The sequence below is a fragment of the Staurois parvus genome, unplaced genomic scaffold (genome assembly GCF_062004578.1).
Source record: "Staurois parvus isolate SC_StPar_1 unplaced genomic scaffold, SC_StPar_1.0 ptg001270l, whole genome shotgun sequence".
Taxonomy (NCBI): domain Eukaryota; kingdom Metazoa; phylum Chordata; class Amphibia; order Anura; family Ranidae; genus Staurois; species Staurois parvus.
In genome coordinates, this window is record NW_028319066.1 from 205,241 (window position 1) to 230,424 (window position 25,184).

General features: G+C 48.6%; 1 protein-coding gene across 6 annotated transcripts in view; it reads right to left on the reverse strand.

Annotated features, from left to right (window-relative positions):
• Positions 1-22,064, reverse strand: part of LOC149437674 (uncharacterized) — a 58,184-nt gene extending 36,120 nt beyond the window's left edge. For 3 of the 6 annotated variants that reach the window (XM_089660732.1, XM_089660733.1, XM_089660729.1), the window contains exons 1-4: positions 21,826-22,064; positions 17,715-17,794; positions 10,672-10,823; positions 7,991-8,067 (exon numbers count right to left, since the gene is read on the reverse strand). In XM_089660732.1, the coding sequence (XP_089516858.1) occupies positions 7,991-8,067; positions 10,672-10,823; positions 17,715-17,789 (304 nt within the window). In that variant the 5' untranslated portion in view covers positions 17,790-17,794; positions 21,826-22,064. Of the gene's footprint in view, positions 1-7,990; positions 8,068-10,671; positions 10,824-17,714; positions 17,795-19,362; positions 19,473-21,825 lie in introns of those variants that run through there. The other 3 variants (XM_089660735.1, XM_089660734.1, XM_089660731.1) reach the window with 2 other exon arrangements.
• Positions 22,065-25,184: the final 3,120 nt, after the last annotated feature.

A 25,184-nucleotide genomic window follows, 5' to 3' on the forward strand; every position in this document is an offset into this window, starting at 1 on the left:
TTCCTACAAGCTTATACCAGTGCTCAGCTGGACACTGATAGAAGTCACAAGACTGCTATATACTGCTGATGAGAAAAGGTATTTAGCAGTTTATATTTCCAAAAATAATTGTATTTCCATGTTCTGTGAACTGTGGGAGACCAGATATAGTGAATGCAGGGTTCTGGAGACCAGATGTAGTGAATGCAGGGCCTGGGGAGACCAGATATAGTGAATGCAGGGTCCGGGGAGACCAGATATAGTGAATGCAGGGTCCGGGGGGACCAGATATAGTGAATGCAGGGTCCGGGGGGACCAGATATAGTGAATGCAGGGTCCAGGGAGACCAGATATAGTGAATGCAGGGTCTGGGGGGGACCAGATATACTGAATGCAGGGTCTGGGGAGACCAGATATAATGAATGCAGGGTGTGGGAGACCAGATATAGTGAATGCAGGGTCCGGGGAGACCAGATATAGTGAATGCAGGGTCCGGGGAGACCAGATAGAGTGAGTGCAGGGTCCGGGGAGACCAGATATAGTGAATGCAGGGTCCGGGGAGACCGGATATAGTGAATGCAGGGTCCGGGGAGACCAGATATAGTGAATGCAGGGTCCCGGGAGAGCAGATATAGTGAATGCGGGGTCCGGGGAGACCGGATATAGTGAATGCAGGGTCCGGGGAGACCGGATATAGTGAATGCAGAGTCCGGGGAGACCGGATATAGTGAATGCAGGGTCCAGGGAGACCAGATATAGTGAATGCAGGGTTCGGGGTTTAGTAAAACTTTAAATATTAAAAATTGACTACGCCTAATGCAAGTGGTGCAACCTATGTGTTTGCTTAAATTCGCCTTCACATTCTTAATTTTGAGAAAAAAGAAAGGGTGGGAATTTTAAAATGAGGGCTTACTTTGACGTGGTCAATAGGAGGTTAGGATACATTTTCCAAAGAGAACACCTACTCCAGTGACAACCATCTTAGGGAAAGGCTACAATCTGACCTTACAGTCTTAGTACGGTCAGTGAAATTTGGATTTACCAAAAGTATGCAATAAGAGGACCTACCTACTGCAGTCTATTCAATTTTTATCAAATCAGGCTCTTGCACTACATACTGTAGCTGTTGGTAGAACTAAAGGAAATTTTATACTCATATTGTAACTTGTTTCATCCCTTTCCAATATGATTCAAAACTAAAAGAAAAGGTTTTGACTTTAGCTATTCTTTAAAGTGGTTGTAAATATCAGACATGAATTATGAACAAAGCATATCCCTCTATAGTGTGTATAGTGTCTCAATCCAGAGCACTAAGTGTAATTCCTGTCTGCTGCCTGGTTCCTCTGCTATCAGCATGAATCACTTCTGACAAGTTTTCCTGACATCAAGAAAAACATGGTGACAGGGGAGGGAGCTCCAGCAGATTGACAGTCTCAGCAATGTTCCTGTAAACTGTGTGTAAGTGTGTGGGGGGGGGGGGGGGTCTCTTCCCTCCAATCAGCTCTAAGAGCTCTCCTCACTGATGTAACTTCCGCTCTCCGCCCCCTGCTTTTCAGAGCTGAGAGATCCTGTGTAAATTCTGTACTTTATACGGCTGTAGAGGACAGATGGCTGCAGATAAACGGGTACAACTTATAAAGGAGGATTTGTTTCATCTCTGTATATCACCTGAGACCAGTCACTTCACTGGGTATATGGACGGGTTTACAACCTCTTTACAGTGATAGTAAACTCTTCTTTAATAATTTTACCTACAGGAACACTTATAATAAACCTTACATGTAGGTAAAAGTAACCCCTTGCCCTCCTGAGGATTTCCCCCCCTTCCTGACCAGGCCATTTCTTGTGATAATGCACTGCATTACCTTAAATGAAAATTGCGCGGTCATGCAACGCTGCACCCAAATGAAATTTATTACCTATTTTTCCCACAAATAGAGCTTGCTTTTGGTGGTATTTGATCACCTCTGCGGTTTTTATTTTTTGCACTATAAACAAAAAAAAAGGCCAACAATTTTGAAAAAAAACAAACTAAATTTTTGACATTTTGCTATTAAACATGTCCAGTATAAAAATTAAAATTTCATCATAAATTTAGGCCAAAATGTATTCTGATCCATGTCTTTGCTAAAAAAAAAATCCCAATATATATAAATTAATTGGTTTATGTGAAAGTTATAGCGTCTACAAATGGCGGTATATATACTGGAATTTTTTTTGTTTTATACTAGCAATGACAGCGATCAGCGACTTCTAGCGGGACTGCGGCGGGCATTCTGACACTGGGGGGGCTAACTGCCACTGACATCCCCAGTGACACCAATACAGTGATCAGTGCTAATATGAAGCACTGACACTGTATTAATGACACTGGGCAGGAAGGGGTTCACATCTGGTGTGATCAAAGGGTTAACTGTGTGCTTTTTGCTGTTTTACTATGTGGCCTGTGTGTGTTTTACTATGTAAGAATGCTGCTTTGTATTGCTCTGCTATGTAACCGTCAATGGCAGTGTGGGCAGGACACCGCGTGCGCACCCCCCTGCTCGGACATGCAAAATTATGATTATATAATCACTTCCGTATGGCAGTACTAGGGTCGTTGGTTCGAATCCCAGCCACGGCACCACCTGCCTGTAGTCTGCATGTTCTCCCTGTGCCTGCGTGGGTTTCCTCCGGGTACTCCGGTTTCCTTCCACACTCCAAAGACATGCTGGTAGGTTAATTGGCTCTTGTCTAAATTGTCCCTAGTATGTGTATGTATGACTGTGAGTTAGGGATCTTAGATTGTACACCCCTTGAGGGTTAGGGACTGATGTGAATGTACAATATATATGTAAAGTGCTGTGTAAATTGATGGAGCTATATAAGTACCTGAAATAAATAATAATAATAACAGACTGCAAATGTACCTCATCCCTCATCTAAAAAACGCATAAAAACCAAATGAGACTTGACTGGTAAAAAAGTGGATGCAAAATCATGAATATATACGTGATTTTGCGCAGCCCTGGCACCCTGTAGCAGTAGTTCTGCTATAGGGCGGTCGGGAAGCGGTTAATATCTCCTAAACGTGAACCATTTAGGTCAGTGGTTCTTAACCTGGGTTCGATCGAACCCCAGGGGTTCGGTGAGTCAGTCTCGCGGGTTCGGCGGAGGTGAAGACCCACACCCGACTCATATGATTCGTGCAGTAAATATTCATTATTATGTTTTTGTTTTTGTGTGAAAATCATGTTTTAATGGTTTTGTTCTTTGTTCTTAACGGTTTTGTTCATTTTGTGCACCTATGTATAAATATATACCTAAATATATACCTATGTTTTGAATTTTAAAAATCATATTTTATTTTTCCAATTAAGAAGGGTTCGGTGAATGCGCATATGAAACTGGTGGGGTTCAGTACCTCCAACAAGGTTAAGAACCACTGATTTAGGTGATATTACCCCCTTCTGATAGCTGGTGTCGTTCCTTCAGAGCACTGTGCCGTGGCTTGGGACTCCCATGTGCATGAGCGGGAGTGACATCACCGCGGCTCGGCCGGTCAACCAGTCAGAGCTCATGAACCCGGAAGGAAGACCGGGTGAAGATGAAAGCCCTGGAGATCCGTGACAGCGCTCCGCTGGAGGGCTTTGTTTCCATGTAAGTCCTTCATAATGTGGTGGTGTGCAATGCATACTATTACATTATGTCTTTACTAGGGGCAGACTAACAACTCATGGGGCCCCCGGGCAATAGGGGATCATGGGGCCCCTGTGTCCTTGCCCAAACTCAAAAAAGCCTATGAAAAGGGTACCAGGGGCATCTCATGGGGCCCCCTACTGATCCCGGGCCCTCGGGCAGTGCCCGAGTTTCCAAATGGTCAGTCCGCCCCTGGTCTTTACCTTGCAGGAGATGTTTTTTCTCTTTTTTTTGGATGCGGTTCACTACCGCTTTAAGTTAAAAACTGTCATTTATTTATTTATTTCAGGTACTTATATAGCGCCATCAATTTACACAGCACTTTACATATATATTGTACATTCACATCAGTCCCTAACCCTCAAGGGGTGTACAATCTAAGGTCCCTAACTCACATTCATACATACACATACTAGGGACAATTTAGACAGGATCCAGTTCACCTACCAGCATGTCTTTGGAGTGTGGGAGGAAACTGGAGTACCTGGAGGAAACCCTCGCAGGCACAGGGAGAACATGCAAACTCCATGCAGGTGGTGCCATGGCTGGGAATAAAACCGATGACCCGAGTACTGCCAGGCGGACGTTTTAACAATTTAGCCACTGTTCCATATCTGCTTACTGAGAATACACTTTGCTTTTCCATGTAAATATTGTAGAGAAGTTTTATGTAACATGTAAAGAAATTAGTTAAATAGTTACATAGTTAGTCTGGCTGAAAAAGGACAAAAGTCAGTTCAACCATTAAAAAAAAAAAAATAAATTATAATCCTAAACCCACAGTTGATCCAGAGGAAGGCAAAAAAAACCCCAGCAAAGCATGATCCAATTTGCTCCTGCAGGGGAAAAGATTCCTTCCTGATCCTCCGAGAGGCAATCAGATATTCCCTGGATCAACTTTACCTATAAATGTTATATCCAGTTATATTCTGTGTATCCAAGAAACAATCCAGGACTTTCCTACAGCAATCCACTGAGCTGGCCAGAACCAACTCTTGAGGGAGTCTATTCCACATTCTCACAGCTCTTACTGTGAAGAAACCTTTCCGTGTTTGGAGATTAAATCTCTTTTCCTCCAGACATAAAGAGCGCCCCCTTGTCCTCTGTGAATATATGATACATTTTCATGATTAGTAGTGTTCCTCTGCTTTACCCCACTTCTCCTCTGATGACCTATTCTTTCTGTTTTTCAAGCATGCCATTAGTAGGAGGAAATGATGAAATAACCATTGCAGGGCTCCCTATCGCTACATCTTGCTGCATGCAGCCTTCTGAGATGACTGGTAAAAGGTCAAACAAGGGGAAATAGATGTATAGATGATATATTATCTACTGATCACCCTTTAAAGAACATTTTCTGGGAGGAGAAGTAGCCCTGTTATCTCTTGTCAGGAAGCCCTCTATGTCACATACTGAGCTCTGCCCTGCTAATAACTGCTATCTAGAGCAGTGGTCTCCAAACTGTGGCCCTTTGCTTCCCTCTATCTGGCCCTCAGGTTACTATTCTTCCCACTGATACCAACAAGGAGGCACCATTTCTTCTACTGGCACTAACTATGGGGCAATTTTCATTTCACTGACACTAATCATGGGGCACAATTCCTCCCACTGATATAAACAGTTAGGTACTGTTCCTCCAACTAATACCAAGGAAGGGGCACTGTTTATCCCACTGACACCAATGATGGGGTTCTATTCATCACTCCGACACCAATGATGGGGCTCTATTCCTCCCACTGACACCAATGATGGGGCTCTATTCCTCCCACTGACACCAATGATGGGGCTCTATTCCTCCCACTGACACCAATGATGGGGCTCTATTCCTCCCACTGACACCAATGATGGGGCACTGTTCCTCCAACTAATACCAATTATGGGGCACTATTCCTCCCACTTATACCAATAATGGGGCACTATTCCTCCCACTTATACCAATAATGGGGCACTATTCCTCCCACTGACACCAATGATGGGGCACTATTCCTCCCACTGACACCAATGATGGGGCACTATTCCTCCCACTGACACCAATGATGGGGCACTATTCCTCCCACTGACACCAATGATGGGGCACTATTCCTCCCACTTATACCAATGATGGGGCACTATTCCTCCCACTGACAACAATGATGGGGCAGTATTCCTCCCACTTATACCAATGATGGGGCACTATTCCTCCCACTGATACCAATGATGGGGCACTATTCCTCCCACTGTCACCAATGATGGGGCACTATTCCTCCCACTGACACCAATGATGGGGCACTATTCCTCCCACTGACACCAATGATGGGGCACTATTCCTCCCACTGACAACAATGATGGGGCAGTATTCCTCCCACTGATACCAATGATGGGGCACTATTCCTCCCACTGATACCAATGATGGGGCACTATTCCTCCCACCGACACCAATGATGGGGCACTATTCCTCCCACTGACACCAATGATGGGGCACTATTCCTCCCACTGACACCAATGATGGGGCACTATTCCTCCCACTGATACCAATGATGGGGCACTATTCCTCCCACTGATACCAATGATGGGGCACTATTCCTCCCACTGACACCAATGATGGGGCACTATTCCTCCCACTAATACCAATGATGGGGCACTATTCCTCCCAATCACACCAATGATGGGGCACTATTCCTCCCACTGACAACAATGATGGGGCACTATTCCTCCCACTGACACCAATGATGGGGCACTATTCCTCCCACTGACAACAATGATGGGGCACTATTCCTCCCACTGACACCAATGATGGGGCACTTTTCCTCCCACCGACACCAATGATGGGGCACTATTCCTCCCACTGACACCAATGATGGGGCACTATTCCTCCCACTGACAACAATGATGGGGCACTATTCCTCCCACTGACAACAATGATGGGGCACTATTCCTCCTACTAATACCAATGATGGGGCAGTATTCCTCCCACTGGCACCAATAATGGGGCACTATTCCTCCCACTGATACCAATGATGGGGCACTATTCCTCCCACTGACACCAATGATGGGGCACTATTCCTCCCACTGATACCAATGATGGGGCACTATTCCTCCCACTGACACCAATGATGGGGCACTATTCCTCCCACTGACACCAATGATGGGGCACTATTCCTCCCACTGACACCAATGATGGGGCACTATTCCTCCCACTGATACCAATGATGGGGCACTATTCCTCCCACTGACACCAATGATGGGGCACTATTCCTCCCACTGATACCAATGATGGGGCACTATTCCTCCCACTGATACCAATGATGGGGCACTATTCCTCCCACTGATACCAATGATGGGGCACTATTCCTCCCACTGATACCAATGATGGGGCACTATTCCTCCCACTGACACCAATGATGGGGCACTATTCCTCCCACTGACACCAATGATGGGGCACTATTCCTCCTTCCACTGACTAAAAGCACTGTCATTCTTTTTCACTCTTACGGATTCTGGGACTAAAGTCTGAAGGACAGTAAGCCGGCCCTTTGTATAGAAGGTTTGGAGACCCCTGATGTACAGAGATGTTAGTGAATTACAGAATACATAAACCCCAACAATGAAATTCTCTCATTTACTCCATTTTAGTCTGTTAAATATACCACTAAAAGCAGTTTGTTATATCTGTTCGATAAATCCCCAAATAGTCGTGGATCCTGCCATAAATCTCATATTTTCCTAACTTCCTGTTCTATACTCATATCAGTTACATTGTTTCCAAATATCTCTGTAGGCCAAAAAAACTTCCCCCTATGCTATGCAAAGGGGGGAGAAAAGACCAGTCCTAAGGTAAAACTTTTCAGCAAGATGCCCCGTGCCGAGGACACATTAATAGACGCCCCACCCTGCCTCTTCCCCATTCACAGCTAGCACAGCACGTTTTGTGGCCGCTAGCTCTCATACTGGGCTGTCACTAACAACTCGAGTCTCCGTCAAACGAGTGGTTCTCAATTATGTGATCATCATTGCAGGCTGGATGTTTAATTGATAAAAGAAGCCTTCAGGCTGCAGATGATGATTCAGCCTGAAGATGGCACTGTGGATCTTTTTAATACTGTAATTGTTAGTTACAATAACAGTATTAAATAAATGACAATGTATTTTAAAAAATGAAAATAATAATAAATATTAGGGTGTTTCTTACAACACTGTACCAAATAAAAATTGTATGCGCCCTTAAACTAATAATTACTTTCAAAGTAACAAACACATTCTGACGGTGCTGAATTTGGCCTAGGCATACAAATTCTCTGTTCACAAAAGGGTAGAATCCACCTTTCTAAGATGAGGAAAACAATTTAGAACTTACCTTTCTGTGGTGAGCGATCAGCAGAGACAGCAAAAGGTTGTATTACTGGTTGTGCATAGTCAGTGATGATTTTATTCCTTGTAAAAAGAATAACATTAGTAACTATATTGTACACGGTACACACGTGTGATATTACACATACAGTCATGGCCAAAAATCTTGGCCCCCCCCCTGCATTTCTGCCACTTCGCCCAGAAAATTATTGCAATTACAAATGTTTCGGCATTCTCATGTTTTTTTATTTTTTGGTTTGTATTGGTATGACACAAAAAAGTGGAGAAACAAATAGCCAAATCTGACACAAATAATTAACCAGAACACTCTCTTTCATCAGTAGTCAGTGGCAGTTATACTTAACCACCTGACTCCCTTTATGAGTAGCCAGAGACAGTTATAAGTAACCGCCTGACTCCCATCGACAGTAGCCAGTGGCAGTTATCATTAACCACCCAACTTCTTTCATCAGTAGTCAGTGGCAGTTATAATTAAAAACCCGACTCCTTTCATCAGTAGTCAGTTTCGTTACAGGTAACCACCTGACTCCCTTCATGAATAGCTATTATAATAGTTATAATTAACCACCTGATTTCCTTTATGAGTAGCCAGAGACAGTTATAAGTAACCACCTGATTCCCATCATCAGTAATCAGTGGCAGTTATAATTAACCATCCAACTCCTTTCATCAGTAGTCAGTGGCAGTTATATTTAACAACCCGACTCCTTTCATCAGTAGTCAGTGGCAGTTATAACTAACCAGCTGACTCCCTTCAGCAGTAGTCAGTGGCAGTTATAAGTAAAAACCCGACTCCCATCATCAGTAGTCAGTAGCAGTTATAATTAATCACCTGGCTCCTTCCATTAGTAGTCAGTGGCAATTATAACTGCCACCAACTACTAATGAAGGGATTCAGCTGGTTAATTTTAAGTAACCACACAACTCCCATCATCAGTAGTCAGTGGCAGCTGTAATTAAAAACCCAACTCCCTTCATCAGTAGTCAGTGGCAGTTATAATTAACCACCCAATTCCCTTCATCAGTAGTTACCGGCAGTTATCATTAACCACCCAACTCCCTTAATCAGTAGTCAGTTGCGGTTATAGGTAACCCCCTGACTCCCTTCATGAATAGCTAGTGGCAGTTATAAGTAACCGCCCGACTCCCATCATCACTAGTCAGTGTCAGTTATCATTAACCACCTGACTCCCTTTACGAGTAGCCAGTGGCAGTTATAAGTAACCACCTGACTCCCTTTATGAGTAGCCAGTGGCAGTTATAAGTAACCATCCAACTCCCATCATCAGTAGTCAGTGGCAGTTATAATTAACCACCCAGCTCCCTTCATCAGTAGTCAGTGGTGGTTATAGGTAACTACCTGATTCCCTTTATCAGTAGTCAGTGGCAGTTACAGTATAATTAACCACCCGACTCCTTTCATCAGTAGTCAGTGGCAGTTATAAGTATCCACCGACTCCCATCATCAGTAGTCAGTGGCAGTTATAATTACCCACCTGACTTCATCAGTAGTCAGTGGCAGTTATAAATAACCAACCTCCTTCATCAGTAGTCAGTGGCAGTTATAAATAACCAACCTCCTTCATCAGTAGTCAGTGGCAGTTATAAATAACCAACCTCCTTCATCAGTAGTCAGTGGCAGTTATAAATAACCAACCTCCTTCATCAGTAGTCAGTGGCAGTTATAAATAACCAACCTCCTTCATCAGTAGTCAGTGGCAGTTATAAATAACCAACCGACTCCCTTCATCAGTAGTCAGCGGCAGTTATAATCACCCACCTGACTTCCTTCATCAATAGTCAGTGGCAGTTATAATTAACCACCCAACTCCCTTTTATCAGTGGTCAGTGGAAGTAAAGATTAACCCCCCCACACCCCCTTCATTGGTGGTCAGTGGATGAACAGGCATTTTTTGCACTTATCAAACAGATACAACAAACCATTTTCAATGGCATTTTTAACAGATCACAAGGGAGCAAATAAGAGAAGTTTATTGTTGGGGTTTACATGCACTTTAAGGAAAGCTCTACTGGGAGAAATATGGAAACTGCCATTGCTGACTCTTCTTCATAAAATACTTATTGCCTGACTGCCATGGTAGTCCAATATCTTCAGTACTCTCTGAGACACGGGCTCAGAACAAGTATGCACATCAGAAGTTCTGACTTCTCTTTGATTGCTTTTATTGCACGCCTGTTCTAGGCTTACGAAGGTATTAAAACCAGAGCCAGCCAGGCAAGTAGCATTTTCAGAAGTCCCCAATGGAGTCCAGATTTCTTTTAGCACAGGTTTACTTTATGATACAAGCACAGTGGCTAAATGGTTAGCACTTCCACCTGGCAGTACTAGGGTTGTTGGTTTGAATCCCAACCACCTCCTGCCTGGAGTATGAATGTTCTCCCTGTGCCTGCGTGGGTTTCCTCCAGGTACTCCGGTTTCCTCCCACACTCCAAAGACATGCTGGTAGGTTAATTGGCTCCTGTCTAAATTGTCCATAGTATGTGTATGTATGACTGTGAGTTAGGGACCTTAGATTGTACACCCCTTGAGGGTTAGGGACTGATGGGAATGTACAATATATATGTAAAGTGCTGTGTAAATTGACGGCGCTATATAAGTACCTGAAATAAATAAAAAAAATAAGTTGTTCTGAAAATCGAGCACACCTTGGAGATTCTGTGGTAGTTATCTGTGTTTCAAGTGGCAGTTTGCTGCTGGCTGACTTTCTATCTGTGTCTTGATCACCTTCCAGTCCTGAATGGAAGGTCAAGGGAATCTGCAGGGAGTGGAGACCCTGCAGGTAGCTCAGGGTCTGTTTCTAGAAAAAAAAAATAATACCAAAAGGATTTCAAACAGAACAGAGAAGGAGCCTGATTTATAGAATTACTGAATGACAAGTTCCTTTACACTGTCGATGAAATGCTGCCAAGTTGGTCGCTATTGGCCACACCGATTTCCCAGACAGTTCTCACTTCAGCACTAGCAGTACTTCGACTTCTCCACAAGATGTCCTCGGTCTCCTGGGTCGAATGCCACCGGGCTTCCAACCCAGAAGACTGTGAATGGCGGGTATCAAAAGTGAGAACAAAATTGCAATCAAAAGCTTGGGGTGAAGTAGTCTTCCCCTACATTACAAAGAAAATTGCTGTCTGGGTCCCTGCTGCAGATCTTCCTTCCCCTCTGGTGAAACTGTTGTCACCGAGACAGAAAGTGACGGGAAATCCCTCTAATGGATCCGCTAGATAGCAGTAAAAACCTGAAAGGGATCTATTCCTTCCCCCACTCTTTAAAAAACTTAAAAATTAGTTTTGGCTGGACATATAATTTAAAGGCTGGTTCACACCATAGAACACACGGTCTGGATGCATTTCTGCATGCGTGTTTATGATGCATTTTTTATGTGTGTCGGGGTATTTGTTCCTTCACCTTGACGGTTCACATCTATGCGGCCGTGAGGGCTGCGTTTAGCACGGGCACGAGAGCCCATTCATTTGAATGGACTCCCGTGCCTGGGACACGCAGGGAAGAAGTCCCTGCACTTCTTTGGAAAACGCAGCCCGCACGGAAACCTAGGTTCCCAGTATGGTTGTGTTTTCCAGTGCGGGCGGCGTGCCATTAGAACTAATGGCACCCGCCCGCGGGTCCACAATTCTCTGTGTGGGTGGTGCGGCTGCACAGATTTTCGTGCGGATCCGCAGCAGCACCACCCGCACATATGTAAACCTAGGGTAAATAAGGGCATGTGCGTTCTTGGTGCATCTAGGCGCGTTCTGGTGCATTTTTATGCATTTTACTGCATTCCAGTAGAGTTCAGTGCAGAAAAAATGCAGCATGTTCTACTTTTTTTTCTTCAACTTTAATGCACTAAAACTGCCCGCCCTATTGTGAACTATGCCATTGGAAACCATATAACCTACTATCCATGCATTTTTGATGCGGAAAAAAACCACACTGGACTGCATCTGGTGTGAACCAGTCCTAAAGAGGAAGTTCGCCTAAAATGAAAGTTCCGGTCATCCTCCTCCCCCGCCCAATGTAACAAAACTGTTTTGTTTTTCTTGGAGTGGGTACCTTTTTCTGACAATTAACAACACCCACTTTCACAACTCTTGCCTAGATGAGAATTGCAGCAGCTTGGCCAGCCCTCCACCTGCCCGCAGCCTCCTGGCACATGTCACCGGTGACCTCAGGATATCCCCCTGCCTATTGCAAGATATGTCTGAGTCTCAGAAATAGAGGCAGACGCCTGGTCTAGGTCACACCATCTATGAGACTTGTGGTCACACGCTTCTCCTAGAAGAAATGGGTCACATGCAGACCCTATACATCGGTATGCACCGCACTCTGCAATCAGAGTATGATACCTGTGCTACCTTTACACCGCACCATAACTGTGTCCTGTGCACAGAACCGGATAAAGGTGGACACAGAATGGAAAAACACTGGGCTTTTTTTCAGTAGGAACGTGGGGGAACACAATTCTGGCACCTCCTGCACCGGATCTATCTAATGGCAAGACGTGCTGGTGGGTCTATTGATGCTGGCTCTTTGGTGATCTATTGTCACTGGTAGGGATCTATTTTTGCATGGGGGTCTATTGCTGCTGCTGGTGGTCAATTATTGCTGGGAGTGATCTACTGTTGAGGAAGAGGTCTATTGATGTCGGCTACTGGAGAGTCTATTGATGCTGGCTATTGGAGAGTCTATTGATGCTGGCTGCTGTGTGAGGGTAACTATTTTGCGTGGGGGACTATTGTTTCTGGGGAGGTCTATTTTTGCTGAGTGGTATTTTGCAGCAGGAGGTCCATTGTTGCTTGGGAGGGTCTATTGTTGCTGGGGGAGGGGTCTATTGATCCTGGCTACTGGAGGGTCGATTGATGCTTGCTGCGGAGATGGGTAGGGGCTGGAACCAAGGGACGGTGCTCGGAGATGAGTAGGGGCTGGAACCAAGGGATGGTGCTCGGAGATGGGTAGGGGCTGGAACCAAGGGACGGTGTTTGGAGGTGGGTAGAGACTGGAACCAAAGGACAGTGCTCGGAGGTGGGTAAGGGCTGGAACCAAGGGACAGTGCTCGGAGTTGGGTAGGGGCTGGAACCAAGAGACAGTGTTCAGAGGTAGGTAGGGGCTGGAGCCAAGGGACAATGCTCGGAGATGAGTAGGGGCTGGAACCAAGGGACAGTGCTCGGAGGTATGTAGGGGATGGAACCAAGGGACAATGCTCAGAGATGAGTAGGGGCTGAAACCAAGGGACAGTGCTCGGTGGTAGGTAGGGGGTGGAACCAAGGGACAGTGCTTGGAGGTAGGTAGGGGATGGAACCAAGGGACAGTGCTTGGAGGTAGGTAGGGAGTGGAAGCAAGTGGCAGTGCTCAGAGGCAGGTAGGGGCTGGAACCAAGGGACAGTGCTCGGAGGTGGGTAGGGGCTGGAACCAAGGGACAGTGCTCGGAGATGGGTAGGGGCTGGAACCAAGGGACAGTGTTTGGAGGTGGGTAGAGACTGGAACCAAAGGACAGTGCTCGGAGGTGGGTAAGAGCTGGAACCAAGGGACAGTGCTCGGAGATGGGTAGGGGCTGGAACCAAGAGACAGTGTTCAGAGGTAGGTAGGGGCTGGAACCAAGGGACAATGCTCGGAGATGAGTAGGGGCTGGAACCAAGGGACAGTGCTCGGAGGTATGTAGGGGATGGAACCAAGGGACAATGCTCAGAGATGAGTAGGGGCTGGAACCAAGGGACAGTGCTCGGTGGTAGGTAGGGGGTGGAACCAAGGGACAGTGCTTGGAGGTAGGTAGGGGATGGAACCAAGGGACAGTGCTTGGAGGTAGGTAGGGAGTGGAAGCAAGTGGCAGTGCTCAGAGGCAGGTAGGGGCTGGACCAAGGGACAGTGCTCGGAGGTGGGTAGGGGCTGGAACCAAGGGACAGTGCTCGGAGATGGGTAGGGGCTGGAACCAAGGGACAGTGCTCGGAGATGGGTAGGGGCTGGAACCAAGGGACAGTGCTCGGAGATGGGTAGGGGCTGGAACCAAAGGACAGTGCTCAGAGGTGGGTAAGGGCTGGAACCAACGGACAGTGCTCGTAGGTGGGTAGGGGCTGGAACCAAGGGACAGTGCTCGGAGGTAGGTAGGGGCTGGAACCAAGGGACAGTGCTTGGAGGTAGGTAGGGGATGGAACCAAGGGACAGTGCTTGGAGGTAGGTAGGGGGTGGAACCAAGTGGCAGTGCATGGAGATGGGTAGGGGCTGGAACCAAGGGACAGTGCTTGGAGGTAGGTAGGGGCTGGAACCAAGGGACAATGCTCAGAGATGAGTAGGGGCTGGAACCAAGGGACAGTGCTCGGTGGTAGGTAGGGGATGGAACCAAGGGACAGTGCTCGGAGGTGGGTAGGGGCTGGAACCAATGGACAGTGCTCGGAGATGGGTAGGGGCTGGAACCAAGGGACGGTGCTCGGAGATGGGTAGGGGCTGGAACCAAAGGACAGTGCTCAGAGGTGGGTAGGGGCTGAAACCAACGGACAGTGCTCGTAGGTGGGTAGGGGCTGGAACCAACGGACAGTGCTCGGAGGTAGGTAGGGGCTGGAACCAAGGGACAGTGCTCGGAGGTAGGTAGGGGATGGAACCAAGGGACAGTGCTTGGAGGTAGGTAGGGGGTGGAACCAAGTGGCAGTGCATGGAGATGGGTAGGGGCTGGAACCAAGGGACAGTGCTTGGAGGTAGGTAGGGGGTGGAACCAATGGACAGTGCTCGGAGGTAGGTAGAGGCTGGAACCAAGGGACAGTGCTCGGAGGTAGGTAGGGGCTGGAACCAAGGGACAGTGCTCGGAGGTAGGTAGGGGCTGGAACCAAGGGACAGTGCTCGGAGGTAGGTAGGGGATGGAACCAAGGGACAGTGCTTGGAGGTAGGTAGGGGGTGGAACCAAGTGGCAGTGCATGGAGATGGGTAGGGGCTGGAACCACGGGACAGTGCTTGGAGGTAGGTAGGGGGTGGAACCAAGGGACAGTGCTTGGAGGTAGGTAGGGGGTGGAACGAAGGGACAGTGCTTGGAGGTAGGTAGAGGCTGGAACGAAGGGACAGTGCTCGGAGATAGGTATGGGCTGAAACCAAGGGACAGTGTCCGGAGATGGGTAGGGGCTGGAACCAAAGGACAGTGCTTGGAGGTAGGTAGGGGCTGGAACCAAAGGACAGTGCTCGGAGGTGGGTAGGGGCTGGAACCAAGGGACAGTGCTCGGAGATGGGTAGGGGCTGGAACCAAGGGACAGTGCTCGGAGATGGGTAGGGGCTGGAACCAAGGGACAGTGTTTGGAGGTGGGTAGAGACTGGAACCAAAGGACAGTGCTCGGAGGTGGGTAAGAGCTGGAACCAAGGGACAGTGCTCGGAGATGGGTAGGGGCTGGAACCAAGGGATGGTGCTCGGAGTTGGGTAGGGGCTGGAACCAAGAGACAGTGTTCAGAGGTAGGTAGGGGCTGGAACCAAGGGACAATGCTCGGAGATGAGTAGGGGCTGGAACCAAGGGACAGTGCTCGGAGGTATGTAGGGGATGGAACCAAGGGACAATGCTCAGAGATGAGTAGGGGCTGGAACCAAGGGACAGTGCTCGGTGGTAGGTAGGGGGTGGAACCAAGGGACAGTGCTTGGAGGTAGGTAGGGGATGGAACCAAGGGACAGTGCTTGGAGGTAGGTAGGGAGTGGAAGCAAGTGGCAGTGCTCAGAGGCAGGTAGGGGCTGGAACCAAGGGACAGTGCTCGGAGGTGGGTAGGGGCTGGAACCAAGGGACAGTGCTCGGAGATGGGTAGGGGCTGGAACCAAGGGACAGTGCTCGGAGATGGGTAGGGGCTGGAACCAAAGGACAGTGCTCAGAGGTGGGTAAGGGCTGGAACCAACGGACAGTGCTCGTAGGTGGGTAGGGGCTGGAACCAAGGGACAGTGCTCGGAGGTAGGTAGGGGCTGGAACCAAGGAACAGTGCTTGGATAGGTAGGGGATGGAACCAAGGGACAGTGCTTGGAGGTAGGTAGGGGGTGGAACCAAGTGGCAGTGCATGGAGATGGGTAGGGGCTGGAACCAAGGGACAGTGCTTGGAGGTAGGTAGGGGCTGGAACCAAGGGACAATGCTCAGAGATGAGTAGGGGCTGGAACCAAGGGACAGTGCTCGGTGGTAGGTAGGGGATGGAACCAAGGGACAGTGCTCAGAGGTGGGCAGGGGCTGGAACCAATGGACAGTGCTCGGAGATGGGTAGGGGCTGGAACCAAGGGACGGTGCTCGGAGATGGGTAGGGGCTGGAACCAAAGGATAGTGCTCAGAGGTGGGTAGGGGCTGAAACCAACGGACAGTGCTCGTAGGTGGGTAGGGGCTGGAACCAACGGACAGTGCTCGGAGGTAGGTAGGGGCTGGAACCAAGGGACAGTGCTCGGAGGTAGGTAGGGGATGGAACCAAGGGACAGTGCTTGGAGGTAGGTAGGGGGTGGAACCAAGTGGCAGTGCATGGAGATGGGTAGGGGCTGGAACCAAGGGACAGTGCTTGGAGGTAGGTAGGGGGTGGAACCAATGGACAGTGCTCGGAGGTAGGTAGAGGCTGGAACCAAGGGACAGTGCTCGGAGGTAGGTAGGGGCTGGAACAAAGGGACAGTGCTCGGAGGTAGGTAGGGGCTGGAACCAAGGGACAGTGCTCGGAGGTAGGTAGGGGATGGAACCAAGGGACAGTGCTTGGAGGTAGGTAGGGGGTGGAACCAAGTGGCAGTGCATGGAGATGGGTAGGGGCTGGAACCACGGGACAGTGCTTGGAGGTAGGTAGGGGGTGGAACCAAGGGACAGTGCTTGGAGGTAGGTAGGGGGTGGAACGAAGGGACAGTGCTTGGAGGTAGGTAGAGGCTGGAACGAAGGGACAGTGCTCGGAGATAGGTATGGGCTGAAACCAAGGGACAGTGTCCGGAGACGGGTAGGGGCTGGAACCAAAGGACAGTGCTTGGAGGTAGGTAGGGGCTGGAACCAAAGGACAGTGCTCGGAGGTGGGTAGGGGCTGGAACCAACGGACAGTGCTCGTAGGTGGGTAGGGGCTGGAACCAACGGACAGTGCTCGTAGGTGGGTAGGGGCTGGAACCAAGGGACAGTGCTCGGAGGTAGGTAGGGGCTGGAACCAACGGACAGTGCTCGGAGGTGGGTAGGGGCTGGAACCAAGGGACAGTGCCCGGAAGTGGGTAGGGGCTGGAACCAAGGGACAGTGCCCGGAGGTGGGTAGGGGCTGGAACCAAGGGACAGTGCCCGGAGGTGGGTAGGGGCTGGAACCAAAGGACAGTGCTTGGAGGTAGGTAGGGGATGGAACCAAGGGACAGTGCTCGGAGGTGGGTAGGGGTTAGAACCAAGGGACAGTGCTCGGAGGTGGGTAGGGGCTGGAACCAAAGGACAGTGCTTGGAGGTAGGTAGGGGCTGGAACCAAAGGACAGTGCTCGAAGGTGGGTAGGGGCTGGAAACAAGGGAGAAAGACGTATTTACTGATATAGCTCACAGTGTGCAGTGAAATCAGAGTCAGCCATTTCAGTCCAGGAGAAGCCACCACAACTGTGCCAGACTAGGGGGAAAGCCGGAGGTCAGATTTAAATCTGCTGGGAATTATGTGTGTAGTTTTCAAGTTACCATGTTGGCGAATGTTACATAGAGTGGCGGCAGAATTGTCTGTCTTCCAGGGTAGACTCATCAGCCTGCAGTGTATCCTGTAACCCACCTTTGCATGCTTGGCCAGGACGTCTCGCGAATACTTATCTAGGGCATCGAACTCCAGCAAGATCCTCTGAGCCATTTCCCCTATAAAAAGAAAACAAGATCAAACAGAACGTACTAAAGACCATCTGTGACCAGGTGACATATACCTGTATATCAATATACTGTATATATACATTGTTGGAATTTCTATATATCTGCACTAAGGACCATTTCACAAGGAGCGGTAAAACAGGCAGTTGACCTACACTTTTACCATCCCCCGACCTACCTAAATCCTAACATTGGAACTGGGCGGTGCACTACATATGCTACACAGCTACGGCAGGTTTAAAGTGTAACTAAAAGCAAAACTTTTTTTTTATTGTTGCATTGAGTGGAGATGGATTAGAACCCCTGTCAGTTTTTATTGCTGTCTGTGTCCCCCTCTCTCCTCCCTGTTCACCATTAGGCTCCATGCACATTGGGCAATTTAACTGCTTCCACACTGCCCTATAGCAGAAACACTGCTACAGGGCGGCACGGGTGCGCAAAATCATGTATATATATGTGATTTTGCAGTTATGGATAGGGGGCGCACGGGTGTCGAGCCATTTGCGGCCTCAGCTGTCAATCACCAGGTCCCGCCTGGTGATTCCCCGCCAGCATCGGCAATCTCTGAGCATGTAAACAATAAAGATCTCTCCCCTCTCAGCTCCTGCACACTGCTTTGTATGGCTCTGCATAACACACACATCACATAATGTGAAACAGCACACAGTTAACCCTTTGATCGCCCCACATGTTAACCCCTTCCTGCCCAGTGCCATTAGTACAGTGTCAGTGCTTTTTATTAGCACTGATCACTGCATTGGTGTCACTGGGGATGTCAGTGACACCAAGTCAGTCCCCCCCAGTGTCAGAATGCCTGCCGCAGTTCCGCTATAAGTCACTGATCAACGAAATTTCCAGTAAAAAAAAAAAAATCCCTGTATATATACCACCATTTGTAAACGCTATAACGTTCATGTAAATCAATTAATTTACACGTATTGGGATTTTTTTTTAGCAAAGACATGAAGCAGAATACATTTTGGCCTAAATTACATTTTTTACATTTTTTTACTGGATATGTTTAATAGCAAACAGTCAAAAATATAGTTTTTTTTTTTTCAAAATTGTCGGTCATTTTTATTTATAGTGCAAAAAATAAAAAATGCAGAGGTGATCAAATACCACCGAAAGAGAGCTCTATTCATGGGGAAAAGAGGCCATAAATCCCATTTGGGTGCAGCGCTGCAGTGTATATTTTTCCAATGGATCCGAATTGAAAATATCAAATCAATTTGAATCCATTGTGAAGAATAGCTGCTTTCTATCCTATCTGAAATTCGAATTTTGGAAGACAATTATATTCTTTCCATTCTATTCTATTCTATTGTTCTTTCTATTCTATTCTTTTATCGTCTATTCTTTTCAAAATTCGAATTTTGGAAGACAACATTTTGACCAACAACATCCCTGCCCCCCATCTGGGAGAGCCTTCCACTACCCCCCCCCCCTTCCCAGCGATAGAAAGAAAGACACCCATCTTCATCTCCGGACATCCCCGAGAACAAGAGTCGGGCTCTACATACACCAACAAGCAGCCCGCAGCCTCTCTCAGATCCCACCTGGTTCTCATGGTGTGTGTGTCCCTTCTTCTATCCGTTCTTCTGGGGAGAGGAGCTGCCCCCCTGAAAAATGTCACCCTATGCAAGTGCCTTGATTGCCTTGTGGTACATACACCCCTGCCCTCTCCCCTCCATATATGACCCCCTCCATATATGATCCCCCCATCCATACATGACCCCCCTTTTCCTCCATATATGATCCCCCCTCCATACATGACCCCCCTCCCTCCATACATCACCCCCCTTTCTCTCCATATATGATCCCCCTCCCCCTCCATACATCACCCCCATTTTCCTCCATATATGATCCCCCTCCATACATCACCCCCTTCTCCCTCCATATATGACCCCCCTCTCCCTCCATACATCACCCCCCTCTCCCTCCATATATGATCCACCCCCCCCCCTCCATACATCACCCCCCTCTCCCTCCATATATGATCCCCCTCCCCCTTCATACATCACCCCCTCTCCCTCCATACATGATCCCCCTCCCCCTCCATACATCACCCCCATTTCCCTCCATACATGATCCCCCTCCCCCTCCATACATCACCCCCCTCTCCCTCCATACATGATCCCCCTCCCCCTCCATACATCACCCCCATTTCCCTCCATATATGATCCCCCTCCCCCTCCATACATCACCCCCCTCTCCCTCCATATATGATCCCCCTCCCCCCCATTTCCCTCCATATATGATCCCCCTCACCCTCCATACATGTCCCCCCTCCATACATCACCCCCATTTCCCTCCATATATGATCCCCCTCCCCCTCCATACATCACCCCCCTCTCCCTCCATACATGATACCCCTCCCCCTCCATACATCACCCCCATTTCCCTCCATACATCACCCCCATTTCCCTCCATATATGATCCTCCTCCCCCTCCATACATCACCCCCATTTCCCTCCATATATGATCCCCTCCATACATGACCCCCTCCCCCTCCATACATGTCCCCCTCCATACATCACCCCCCTCTCCCTCCATATATGATCCCCCTCCATACATCACCCCCTCCTTACATCACCCCCCTCTCCCTCCATATATGATCCCCCTCCTTACATCACCCCCTCTCCCTCCATATATGATCCCCCTCCATACATCACCCCCCTCTCCCTCCATATATGATCCCCCTCCCCCCCATTTCCCTCCATATATGATCCCCCTCTCCCTCCATATATGATCCCCCTCCCCCCCATTTCCCTCCATATATGATCCCCCTCACCCTCCATACATGTCCCCCCTCCATACATCACCCCCATTTCCCTCCATATATGATCCCCCTCCCCCTCCATACATGTCCCCCCTCTCCCTCCATATATGATCCCCCTCCCCCTCCATACATCACCCCCATTTCCCTCCATATATGATCCCCCTCCCCCTCCCCCTCCATACATCACCCCCCTCTCCCTCCATATATGATCCCCCTCCATACATCACCCCCCTCTCCCTCCATATATGATCCCCCTCCTTACATCACCCCCCTCTCCCTCCATATATGATCCCCCTCCTTACATCACCCCCTCTCCCTCCATATATGATCCCCCTCCCCCTCCATACATCACCCCCCTCTCCCTCCATATATGATCCCCCTCCCCCCCCATTTCCCTCCATATATGATCCCCCTCTCCCTCCATACATCACCCCCCTCTCCCTCCATATATGATCCCCCTCCATACATGTCCCCCCTCCATACATCCCCCTCCCCCCATTTCCCTCCATATATGATCCCCCTGCCCCTCCATACATCACCCCCATTTCCCTCCATATATGATCCCCCTCCCCCTCCATACATCACCCCCATTTCCCTCCATATATGATCCCCCTCCCCCTCCATACATCACCCCCATTTCCCTCCATATATGATCCCCCTCCATACATCACCCCCATTTCCCTCCATATACGATCCCCCTACCCCTCCATACATCACCCCCCTCTCCCTCCATACATGTCCCCCCTCCATACATCACCCCCATTTCCCTCCATACATGATCCCCCTCCATACATCACCCCCATTTCCCTCCATATATGATCCCCCTCCATACATCACCCCCCTCTCCCTCCATATATGATCCCCCTCCTTACATCACCCCCCTCTCCCTCCATATATGATCCCCCTCCATACATCACCCCCCTCTCCCTCCATATATGATCCCCCTCCCCCCCATTTACCTCCATATATGATCCCCCTCCCCCTCCATACATCACCCCCATTTCCCTCCATATATGATCCCCCTCCATACATCACCCCCCTCTCCCTCCATATATGATCCCCCTTCCCCCTCCATACATGTCCCCCCTCCATACATCACCCCCCTCTCCCTCCATATATGATCCTCCTCCATACATGACCCCCCTTCGGTTTATCAGTGCTGTGCCCTGGCACTCTGCCCCTCCCCCAGGTTGGCAGGCCTGATGTCACCTCCCGGGATCGGCACACCACGCTCGGTCACCTCTGATCTCCCGCGTCCTCCAGTCTCCATAGACACCGGTGTAGCGGCAAGATCAGCCTAAACCCGTGACATGCGCAGTTGCTTCAGGAGGACTGATCTACATGGGGGGCACTGATCTTGCCGCTACAAGGGCAGGGATGCGGTTTTTGGCTGCATTTCAATTCCAGCTGCCAGGATCCGGGGCTGTCCGACCTTCTGGCCTTCCATCGGGAGAAGACGATTGTTTTGGGTCTACACATAAAATGAACCAAAAACATTCACAATTTTGAATCGTGGGCAGAAATCATCAATCTCAGCCCGTAATCCCGAGTCTCACCGCAGTCGCTGCAAAACGCACCACACGTGTATCATACCTCCCAACTGTCACTGATTGCGAACAAGTCCTTCTGTCCCCCTACCCCTCTGTCCTCCTACCCAGGGGCGGACTGACAACTCATGGGGCCCCCGGGCAATAGGGGATCATGGGGCCCCTGTGTCCTTGCCTAAACTCAAAAAAGCCTATGAAAGGTACCAGGGGCATCTCATGGGGCCCCCTACTGACCCCGGGCCCTCGGGCAGTGCCCGAGTTTCCAAATGGTCAGTCCGCCCCTGGCCCCGGTACCCAGATCTGTCATCGGCCATGTCCAAGGTACACAGCCGGTGACAGATCTCGACACCGAGCGGCACTGCGGGCACGCGAAAAGCGCGATCTGAGAAGGACGTCATATGACGCCCTCCCGGAACGACGAGAGGCTCACCTGCCCGTCATTTTACTATAGGCCGGGTGGGAAGTGGTTAAACAGGTTCTGTGGGTGGAGATATGATATAGCCCCGCCCCTATGTATCCTGCCATGGATTGGCATCAGGAAAGGAAAATTACGGTATTTGATACAATTTTCTTAAAACCAGGAAACCCTTTAAATACTCGATATGGTTCATTATTTTAAAGTTTACATAGGAAAATTAAAATAAATATACAGCAAGCAACATCTGTGGCCATAAATACGTATAGTATGTAATGAGGAAACATGTAGCTCAATGAAACTTCCCTTTCGTGGGAAAAAAAAAATTACTAAAAAAAAAAAAAAAAAAATGAAATAAAATAATATAGGGTATTCAATTGCAACACGAGTCATATTGTAATTGAATGTTATTAAAAATGACCTTTCCTTTCCGCTGTAATGGCCACCTGGGGGTGTTCTGTACACAGATGATATACAGAACACCATTTCCTGCTTGTGTGATTGGCTCACTCATTTTCCCAGAAGTCTGCACAAGACACAAGTCAGATTTTGGGCATCCCCTGCAACAAAAATGTCATTCTTGGCGAGATGCTCCCAAAGGGAAATCGCATCTAAAAGGGATGCAGACCCTGCCACCTTTCCTAGTAGAGCCCTGCAGGTGCAGCAGCCGATTGATAATTATAAAGTCACTCCCATTCACTTTGCACATGGACACAGACACACAAACGGCTTTTTCTTCAGAACAACAAAAGGCAGGAATCTGAAACAGTTTGCTAAAATCCCTGCAATGTAGAGATCACCCAGAGGGGAGGGTTTTCTTCTCAGCAAAAGTGGAGTTACCCCCGGTTCACATCTATGTGGGTGGTGCTGCTGCGGATCCGCACCACCCGCACAGAGAAATGCAGACCCGTGGGTGGGTGTCATTAGTTCTAATGGCACGCCGCCCGCACTGGGAAACGCTACCGTACTGGGAACCTCGGCTGCATTTTCCAAAGTAGTGCAGGGACTTCTTCCCTGCGTGTCACAGGCACAGGAGTCCATTCAAATGAATGGGCTCTCGTGCCCGGGACTCCACAATGTCAGTGTTCCCACATAGAATGCTTTTTAGGAATGCAAGCCTTGCTGCCCTCAACGGACCAGGGAAATCCAAAGGAACTGTGTGTAAAGAAACAGACAGAGGGCACACGGGCCTAGTGCATCACCTTCTAAAAATGAGATTTATTGAATAAAAAGTAGTATACTCACAAAGAAATAAAATCAAAGGCACAGCAAAAGAAAGGCAGCATGGTCCAATCTCCCTAGATGGTAGCCATTAGGGGCCTGTAAGACCTCCAAATGGCTGACGCGTTTCGAGGCAGAACCTCTTCCTCAGAGCCAAACTTCTACAGGGCAGCACCAGTGTGCAAAATCACACATTATATAAATATATAAAATTTGACGGGAGTCACTTTGGGTGGGGGGGACCATGGAACACAGCTCACTTTGGAGAGGTGAGGAGACCCCTGTCTCAGCTCCCCATATCTCTCCTATGTGTAAGTCACCCTGTGCCTGTTAAGGGTACAGGGTGACCTGTCCTAACATTGGGGTGGGGGGTTGGTGATTGTTTTATGCCATGTGGTTGCATCCCATTGTTCTATTGTGTGTCTGGTTTGGGAGCAAACTATTATGGGATGAAGGGGTTTGTGTTCTAGCTTAGTGGAGGTGTCTCCAGCAGCCCTCCCCCCTGATGGGACTGCCTGCTTGTGTGTCTCTTGTTACTGGGAGTGGATTGCCCCGCCCTGTGTCATTATGCGCACGGGGGGGGGGGGGGTTGTTCCCTTGAATGTATATATCTTGTATCTGTGTTGAAATGAAGTAGTCTATTTCCTGGTTTTACTTCAATAATGGTGTCTGTGGTAGGTGTTCGGACGGGGAAGCGGGAGTCTAACGGAAATACCCAAGTGTAGCCAGGGTCCGGTTCCACAAAATCACACATTATATAAATAAATATATACGGTATAATGTTTATATGATTTTGCAGTTCCAGGTAGGGGGCCCTACTTGCGCCTCCATTCGCGGCCTCGGCTGTCAGTCACAGAGTCCCGGCACACAGTTAACCCTTTGATCACCCTCCATATTAACCCCTTCCTGCCTAGTGCCATTAGCACCTTGTCAGTGCTTTTTATTAGCACTGATCACTGTATTGGTGTCACTGGGAATGTCAGTGACACCAAGTCTGTCCCCCCCCCAGTGTCAGAATGCCCGCCACACTCCCACTATAAGTCGCTGATCATCACCATTACTAGTAAAAAGGAAAAAAGAAAATCCCAGTATCTATACCGCCATTTGTAGACGCTATAAACTTTCACGTAAACCAATTCATTTACACGTATTGGGAGGGGCTTTTTTTTTTTTTTTTTAGCAAAGACATGGAGCAGAATACATTTTGGCCTAAATTTATGACATTTTATTTTTAAAAATGTTTTACTAGACATGTTTAATAGCCAAAAATAGTGTTTTATCTTGTTTTGTTTATAGCACAAAAAAAAAAAATGCACAGGTGATCAAATACCACCAAAAGAAAGCTCCATTTGTGGGGGAAAAAAGGATGTAAATCTCATTATGGTGCAGCGTTGCATGACCGTGTAATTGTCAGGT